At 30.9% G+C, this 10,000-nt stretch overlaps 1 protein-coding gene across 1 annotated transcript; it reads left to right on the top strand.

The window, feature by feature from the left end:
* The first annotated feature begins 5,538 nt into the window (after positions 1-5,538).
* LOC136086085 (uncharacterized) lies at positions 5,539-6,066 on the top strand. The gene has a single exon (XM_065808355.1). The coding sequence runs from the start codon at positions 5,539-5,541 to the stop codon at positions 6,064-6,066; it is 528 nt and encodes a 175-aa protein (XP_065664427.1).
* Positions 6,067-10,000: the final 3,934 nt, after the last annotated feature.

The raw sequence follows: 10,000 nt of genomic DNA, 5'->3' as shown, positions 1-10,000 counted from the left end.
CTTAAAGTAATTTTATTTAAAACATGATTGAATGTAAACTTAAAGTGCATTTACGTAAACCATGTTTAAAAGTTCGCTTAAAAGGGATCATTTTAAAAAATGTTTAAAACTTTATTAAAAGTGTATAAGAAAATCAGTGTAAAAAAAAAAGTTATAGGTTTGCTTTAAAATAAGTTGAAAAGTCTTTTTAATAACTCTTCACAGAAAAATGTTTTTTTAATAAAAAATTGATTCTTTTAGCTTTTAATAATCGAATTGGTTATAAGTATTCTACTATTAAATATGTTAAATGTTAAATAAGTTTTTCTAAAAAATAAGCATCGACGTTCCGTATTTTCTTCATAACGAGAAAGCAAATATAATACAAACATTTATCTTCAAGGTAAATCAAATTTTCTTAATAAGCTTAATAAAAAGAACATTTTATGCGTTTAAAATCTATTTGTATAAAAAGTTATATTTTCATCAGAGTTGTGTTTTTCTTTTATTAATAAATAAAGTACAAACTTTTATGTCGAAACGGATTTTATTATCTAAGCTTTAAATAATAAAATTCGTTTAGATGTAAAAGTTTGTACTTTATTTTCAATTAAGGAAAAACCAAACCTTTTGTTTTTAAAATTTACATCGTCACTATATATTTTACGTACATTTAACTTTAATATATTTATATGTATTCATTTATAAATAAGATAAGAACTTTGAAAGCTGAGAGATAATAGTATGAAACTTAAAACTTATCGATGAATATAAGTCTAGTTGAGAATAGTACAAAAAATATTTTATTAACTTATTTACTTACTTGCTCGTTACGTTTGGGGTAGAGATGAAATGCAAGGGGTTTTTTGTTCCCAGCCTCTAATCATCGCATTTTTTTGTAAAGCATCATTATTTGACATAAGAATAAACATACACATGTTTAGAGTTTGTTCCACCTCTGGAAATCTCAAACACCAAAAAATGCTGGATCCATTACTGCCTTTCATTTAGATACGATTAATAACAATGTTACAATAATTTTTTACGTGAGATAAAAATGTTTTTTTTTACCTCTGATGCTTGCTGATGTTCTTTACCTCTGATGCTTAACTGATGTTCTTTTTCAGTTGTTTTTAAACCTAACAACAAATCCATTTGGTATAAAGTCGATGTAAAGTAATTTACCACGATAATGTAAAGAATCAAACATTAAATTAAACATAAAAGATAAAATCCACATTAAGAACAAAACAGAACAACACCTAAATGTTTTACAAGTTAAAGTATCAAAATTCACCTGGGGTTCTGCCTGATAATAAAGTCGCATAAAAGCAGAGTTATCTCAATTATGCGGCCGTGGCGCAGTGGTTAGAGCGCTTGCTTTATAAGCAGGAGATCTAGGTTCGAAACGAGCTCTGGACATATTTACGCGTCACGGTAAGGAAAGAGGCGTGAACTTCCTGGTTAAATGCACTTCCGCAGTACTCTGTGACAAGACCGTTTCCAGACAACACCGAATGGTCGCTCATTATTGGCCCAATAAAGTTTTCCAACGGCTATATTGGGCCTAGGGTTTCTCAAACGGGATCCCGTTTTCCCGGGATCCCCGGGATAAAAGTGGCATCGGGATTTCCCGGGAAATCACTATTATATCCCGGAACATAATTTTACATATGATAACTGTTTGAACTAATTCGACCAAAAATAAGAAAATACTATTGCATTTAGTTGCATTTTTATGTGTTCTTATCTTATATTAAAACCTAGCACAACAAGAAATGTTATTGAAATTATCTTAAACTATCAAATTCAAGCAATGTTTTTTTTTTTCTCGGTATTATAAAATATGAGAATAATATAAAAAAGATTTCTAGTGACGAAAACAGTAAGTTTAATTTTTAAACTTCTAAATTATTGAAAAGTTAAACTTTTTCTGTATTGAAATATTTAATAATTTTTGTATTTAATAAACGGCAAACAAATACATTTAATGTGATACGTAAGATATCATACATATGTAAGAAATATTTATACCTTTACCTTTTGTTGTTTTACGGTTCAATTTAGTTATACCATGTCAATTGTAAATGGATCGAAAGCATGGTAGTATTTTTGTAAAAAAAAATCTGGCGAATCTGCAATTTGCAAAAAGTGCAATGTAAAGGACATGTGCAAAGGATTTTCGACAAGTGGGCTCCTTCGTCATTTAAAAAACGCACATAAAGATTTGGATTTAAATATGAAGCGTCAACATGAAGATACTGGTTCGGAAATTAAAATATTGCAAAAGAAAATCTCATTGTTTGTTAAACAGCAGGCAATCGAGCAAATTGTGTCAAAGCTAGCAACGGTGGATTGCTTCTTAATAAATGCCATTACAAAAAGTGAATTTATTAGAAATCATTGTCTGAAAAAGGCATGCTATTACCAAAAAATCCATCTTATGTTATGAGTATGATAAAAAAAAAATATGATTTAGCTAAACAAACTGTGGTTTTAGAGATAACAAAAAAAATATCTAGTGGGTCGCTATTTTCTTTATCCTTAGACGTATGTACGTCTTTAAAAAATCGACGTTATTTAAATGTAAATTTACACTTACTAACAAAGTTTTGGAACCTGGGATTGACTCCGATAGCTGGATCACTTCCTGCAGAAAAAGTTGTTGATCTGGTTGAAAATAAACTGTCAGATTTCAATTTATCAATTAAAAAGAACATCATAGCTAGTGTCACTGACGGATCCGTAATGAAAATGGCATCATCATAGCTAGTGTCACTGACGCATCCGTAATGAAAAAGTTTGGACGACTAAGAGGTATTGAACATCAGCTGTGTTATGCCCACGGGCTTTATTTGGCAGTATGTGATGTTCTTTACAAAAAGTCAGACTCTTCAGCAAAAAATATATAGAATCACAGTTGGATGATTCCGATGAAAGTTTGAGTAATTACGATAAGTTTGATGATGTATTTGACTGTAATGATGAGTCATACAGCTCAACAGGCGTTACGTTTGTTGATGATTTATAAAATAGCGTAAATATAGCCTTAACAATTCAGAAGGATCGAAAAGTGGTTCGAATGTTCCGTAAATCATCTCTTAAAAGTAGAAATAATGCTACTCTACTTGACGCGGAAGGTGTAATGATTCATCTTGGATGATTTGGTGGAGAAAAAAATTTGATTGCTCATAAACTGCTTCAATCTGTGCGGCAGAGAATTAAAGAATGCAGAAGTGCCAATTTAATTGGACTACTAAAATTTTCAAACAACCCAATTAGTTATAATCAGGAATTAAATATCAACTCCAAACTTACTCTTACAAACATGCATTAAAAGCAACAGCAAAAAAAATTTATGCCAGGTTGTACATAGAGGATGCTAGCACTAGTTCATCAAATAATGAAATAGTTAAAGTGAGTCGTGATAATGAAAGCATGGTTTCCGAACTGTCAATATCTCAACCTGTTGCTCCAAATTTATTAGGCAAAAGTATTTTGACACTTGAACAAAAATTGGATGCGACTATTTGTAATGCCAAACAAGTAGAAAAAGCAGCTCTAGAAGACATTAGCAATTTAAAAAACCTCACAAACGAAATCAAACTTTTTGAGTCAACTGGAAAACGTAGCGAAAGTTTAGAAAGAGTATACTTCACATTAATGACCATCAAGCCGACATCAATTGAATCAGAAAGAGCTTTTTCTGCCGCGGGTCTATTTATGGGGAAAGTTCGTTCACAATTAAGTGACAAATCAATTGATTGCTTATAATTTTTAAAACAATATTTTATTTTATATAGTAATATAGATTAACGTGCTAAAATAAATTAGTCAAAATCCACTTGTTTTTTTATTAAAAATAATGCCGGGAAATCCCGGGATAAATAAGTTACACACCGGGAATCCTGGGATGCTAAATTTACGGGAAATGAGAAACCCTAATATGGCCATCAAAACCCATCCCTTCGCAAGGTTTGCGAAGCTTTGGCGTTTGCTTGCTTGCTCGCGCAGCCGATATCGGAGCGTGTATATATGCAGACTACATTGGGAAGTGATTTGGCCTATCATTACATAGACGGGCCAATATATTTGCCAAAATTGGCCAATATATTCGCGCCTGCGCGATTCAAATGCCAAATAACCGAAAATGATAATTTGTAACTACATCGACATCGATTTCTAGCTAAATTTTTTTTTTCATCTTCTAAAGTAAGTAGATTTAATTTAGTATTTAATTATAAAGCACAGCTCGTGTATTCACGTTATATAAAATTCACTTTAGAGTTTCGTTTTGACTTGTTTTGATCTGTTTATTTAGTCCCATAGGCTCTAATGGCATAAATAAACAGATCTAAAGTAAAAAAACAACAATAAACTAGAGCTCTAGTCTGTTTATTCAGGGTTCCCACCAGTCCTAGAAAGTTCTGGAATTTGAATGTAATCCTAGAAAGTCCTGGAAAGTCCTGGATTTTTCTAACTATTCTGTAAAATCCTAGAAAAGTCATTTAAAATGGCATAATATTTCTAAATTTATTGCTTTTTTTTTTAAGTAAAAACATAAATGTTTATATACATATAAATTATATGTTATGTTATATTATAATATATTTAATTAATTTAATTAATATTATATTATAATATACATATATATATATGCATATAAATATAATTATATTTATAATTATATACATATAATATACATATAAAAAAGTTTTTTATATGTATATTATATGTGTATATAGTCATTATATGTATCATTGCTAATATTTTGTGTTATTTTGAGCTATCGAAAAAAAAATCCTAGAAAGTCCTGGAATTTACAACTTTTTTTTGTAAATCCTCGAAAAGTCCTGAAAATATTAAAGCAAACGTCCTGGAAAAATAGAAAAAAAGTCCTGGAAAGTCTTGGAATTTCAAATATTTTTTTCGGTGGGAACCCTGTTACTGTTTTTATTTTTATTTTTTTAATGTATATCTCTTTCATAAGTTTATAAGAAAATCTAAATACAGATCTGCATAAACTGTAAAAGATATAGATCTAGATGTATATTTTTATTTTATAATCATACCTCTGGCACTTCCCTATTGTTTTTATATTAATATATATTGACCTTTATTGTTTTAATTTGCTAGAACTGCCTATTCAGTTGCCATAATATGATCAGATTATATAAATTTGTATCGATCTATATTACTAGAATGCATACTGTGCCTTCATACTGGTCAAATAGAAAAAAGATTATGAAGTCAGTAAATAAAATTATGACTGATATTGATAAAGAATATGACAGCTGTAATACTAAACCTTTCAACCAACATTTTGAGATATCTATTTTCAATGACAATGGGAATACAGACACTGGGCATGGGGAAAAAAGTAATTGTGTTGATTCAAAATCTTCTAAAAATCAAAATGTGTTAGATTATGACAAGGAATCTGAATTAAACAATAGTTTAAATGTAATAGTTGAAAAAAGTTATGAAATTGCACCTGGATATGTTCAAACTTTATTGAATGATAACAAAATCAATTATGGATATAAATGGGAAAGGTATATGCAGCAGGATGAAATTGAAGATTGTGATGCCGAATCATTATCAGAGAATGATTCTGTTGAAAGTGAAACTGAGGATCCAGATGAAATTAAAAATAATAAAAAATGTTTAGCATTTGAATTGGGAATGTGGGCAGCATCTTTTTCTATTTCTATGGTTGCCATTTCTTCTTTTTTGTCTATACTGAGAATATCTCACCTATCACTTCCAAAAGATCCAAGAACTTTACTGAAGACACCTTGTGCAAGCAATGTCAGAGTAGTTGAAGGTGGTTCTTATTTTCACTTTGGTATTGTAAACTCATTGCAGCACCTAAGCCATTTAATACATTTCTTCAAAATTGCTTCTTCAGAAGTTCCTGTGATTTCTCTGCAAATTAATTTTGATGGATTACCTTTGCACAAGTCCACCATACAGCAATTTTGGCCAATACTAGCCAAGGTATCAAATCCATTTAATAGTGATCCTTTTTTGATAGGCTTGTTTTGTGGCATGATTAAACCAGTACACATAGATGAATATATTTAAAAGATTTTATTGACGAAATGCTTGAATTAGAAAAAGGCCCTGTAAATTTGTACGTAGATGGTAAAAATTACTCTGCTAATATAAATCTATCCTGTTTTATTTGTGACACCCCTGCAAGAGCATATGTGAAACAAATCAAAGATCATACTGGATATTATAGATGTGATAAGTGTACACAAAAAGGGGAATGGCACAACAAGGTTACATTTCCAAGCACTAATGCTCCACTTAGGACTGATCAAGCTTTTAATCAGATGGCTGATTTTGAACATCACATAGGAGTTACTTCTTTAAAAACTTTATCTATTGGCATGGTGACACAGTTTCCACTTGATTACATGCACTTGGTGTGCGTCGGAGTAATGAGGAGGATTTTAATGTTTTTACTGAAAAGCCCTGTTAGAGAAGGAATAAGATTAGGGCAAGCATCCATTAATGGCATTTCAAAAAGGCTAATTGAATTTAGAGCTTTTATTCCCCAAGAGATTTCCAGAAAATGTTGACCTTTAAGTGACATTGAAAGATGGAAAGCAGTTGAATTTAGACAATTTTTATTACATAGTGGATTTGTTGCGCTTAAAGGGCATCTGTCAAATACCTTGTATAAAAATTTTCTTTTGTTTTTTGTAGGGATTCACTGTTTAGCTAGTCCAGATCTGTGTGCAAGTCATGCAGATTATGCAGCAACTCTCCTATGTGCTTTTTTTAATAATGCTATGGAAATTTATGGTAGAGGATTTATTAGCTACAATGGCCTGTATGTACATGGCCTCATAATGTACATGGCCTGATACATACAGCAGAAGATGTTAAAAAATTTGGATCACTTGATAACTACACTGCATTTCCATTTGAAAACTTCCTGGGACATTTAAAGCATTTGATACGCAAACCACAATTACCTCTTTAACAGGTTATTAGACGTAGATTAGAAAAAAAAAGGATCATTAATAAGAAATTCAAAAAAATCTATGGAAGAAGGTATTCCCAGAAAGCTACATGACCAAGGCCCTGTTATATTTAGAGAACATTCTAATTGTTTACAATTTAAAGAAATTTTCGTAAATGGTTTCTTTTACTCTACCTCAGACGGAATTGCGTAAAATTAAATAATGAGTTTTGTTTGATTCAAAATATTTTAAAGTTGGATAGTGATGAAAAACATGGTATTGTTTATGAACTTTTTTTAACTATTGAGCCCTTTTTCAATTATCCAGGCAATTCTTTGGAAACTTTTGATATTGTGAAGACATCTAATTTGTCTAGATATTATAAAACTGCAAGAGTGGATGGAATTCAAAAGAAATATGTGATGTTACCATACAAGATTAAATTTATTCTGATTTCTCTGTCTAAGTAGCTTGTATCAAATTATAACTATAAATAATATCTTAAAACGACTGTGCTCTCATTTTTTATTTCACTATATCTCATTTTTTATGTCCTATTTTTAGGTCCTATTTTTATGTTTTAGTGTTTTTTAGATGTTATGTAATTGCTTTTTTTACCATATCAAATAATGAATTTGAATTAAAAGGCAGATCTTTTAATTTTTCTGTCTTTTAATTATACTGTTAGTTTATAAAAAAATTTTAGCATAAGCCAGTAAAATAATTCTAATAGAAACCGAGCTAAAAAGTAAACTTGACCGGAAGGTGGATTTGCATTTAGCAATTTTGTTAACTTTATATGTGATCTCAAAAGATGTACGGGTACTTGGGTATTTTGATCCTATATATATTATGCCTTTTTACCAGCAAAGCCCTTACAAGTGAGCAAGAATATATTGAGTTTTGGCATATTTTTGGTTATATACCTCTTTACGTTTTTTCTTACAGCATACCATGTTTCATCTACTAGAATTTCAGGAGTGAGTGGCAGTAGTTCCACAATGTTGGTTATTGCAGGAATCCGCTAGCTGTTGGCCTCAGGGAATAGGTGCTACACAATTAGGAAAAAAAATAGGAAAAGCACCAATATTAAATCATAAAGACTGGCCTATCTATCCATATTTGCTTATATTGAAAAGTGGAGGTAAGTAAATTGGTATTAATTCTATAATTATAAAGTGCCATGTATTCTTACATTTTTTAATGGATATGCCAAAAAAGCAAACACATTGGGTAGCATTCTATTTTACCTCTTTTTTACCATGATTAAAAAAAAATGAATTCTAAAATTTACTTGTCACAGGTTATGAAAAGATGAAAAGGGCGGAAGTTAAGTCCTTGGATAACACTGAAATTTCTTCAAGTTGTTCTGAACAAGTAAATGAGCCAGAAAAGAAGAAAGAATGCCTAAACAGCAATGGTATGATATATTGTTGCTATGATATATTGTTGCTCTAATTAACAATTATTTGTAGTGTGCAATTGTGATATTATTATTTTGTGTTTTACTTCACTCGGCTATTTAAAGACAATTAATTTATTTAAAAAAATTAATATAAACATTAAGTATATATGCTATAGGTAAGTAGGCCTGTAAATTGAGCCGAACGAGCCAAGGTTGCCAGGGCTCGGCTTGGCTCGTTTACATATTAAGAGTGTTCAGGCTCGGCTCCAGCTTGTTTCGAACATTAGTTTCTTTGTTCAAGCTCGGCTCGTTATGGATTAGGATTGTTTGGGCTCGGCTCGTTTTACATGTTGCTCCAGCTCGACTGGTTTAAAACTTGAAATAATTATTGTAACCTGTTAGTTTAAAGCTTGTTTAGTAAAAAAAAATTGTTCGTTAAAGGCTCGTCTGTAAATAATGCAAGTCCAAATCAACAAACAACATAAACAATCCTACAGTCTATTAAACATGCGAATAAACAACATAATGAAATAAGATCCCACAAATCTAATAGTTCAAAATAAAAGTTAAAACTAATAGTTCAATGTTCAAACTTAATGTTCAAAGTTCAAACATTATGTAAACTCTTACAAACATAATAATTCCTATTAAACACTGCACTCTAATAGTTCAAATTACATTTTCACAAATCTAAGTCTCTCTCTCATTGCTTTAGATATATAAATATATATATATATATATATATATATATATATATATATATATATATATATTCGAGCTTTAATCGAGCCTATATGAACGAGCCTATGATGTTCAAGCTCAGCTCGTTTAAGAAACGAGCCTAATTTTTTGTTCAAGCCCGGCTCATTTACCATTCGAGCCGAACATAACGAGCTCTTGTCGAGCTGATCACCAAGTCGTTCATGAACACGAGCCAGGAATTACAGCCCTATAGGTAAGTATATATAATAAGGTTATTTTGTAAATTTTCAAATTCCCTTTAATTGGTTTCAACAATTAAGGGTAACTTTTTTCAGTGTATTCTTTACACACCTAAAATAATTATTTTGTTTCTAATTTTCCAAGGATCCTGAATTTGGATCTGAAATACAATCCAGAAAATTGTTGAAGAGGAGTCGTCAGTGTTCCAGCTCAAGTTCAGAAGAAGAACTACAGCCATCAAAAACTGTGATGCATAAATCACTTCCTTTACCACCATGTCCACGTCTAAATGTACCTCTATCTCCTCAAGTGTTTGGTCAACGTTCTACTTCCACAACTCGTAAGTTTTACTTTTATAAAACCATCTCAATTTTCCCTGACAAACCCAATCAGATACAATCATTATTCCTAATCTACGTTTAGGATCATCACTTTTTTTCTTGTCTTTTACAGTCAAACCAAACATTCATCTGATAATCTTCTTTTCTGTCCTTTAATAGCAATGAATATCATCAATCTTTGCTGCCCATGTATCACTTGTCATACATCATAACACTCTGTACCATGGCGTTCTAGAAATACAGGGCTTGACATCGTGACTGGAGGCCGATTGTTTAAGGCTAGATTTTTGCCGTGGCTGAGGCTGTTCAACCATTTTTCAATAGTGTGTTCAAGCAACTGGAGGAGCTGAAAGCTG

Source organism: Hydra vulgaris, chromosome 10 (genome assembly GCF_038396675.1).
Source record: "Hydra vulgaris chromosome 10, alternate assembly HydraT2T_AEP".
NCBI lineage: Eukaryota > Metazoa > Cnidaria > Hydrozoa > Anthoathecata > Hydridae > Hydra > Hydra vulgaris.
Note: the sequence above shows the minus strand (reverse complement) of the source record. Positions and strands in the feature narration are given on the sequence as shown.

Coding starts and splice junctions, on each gene's coding strand:
- LOC136086085 (XM_065808355.1), top strand. CDS start 5,539: ATGCAGCAGGATGAAATTGAAGATTGTGATGCCGAATCATTATCAGAG.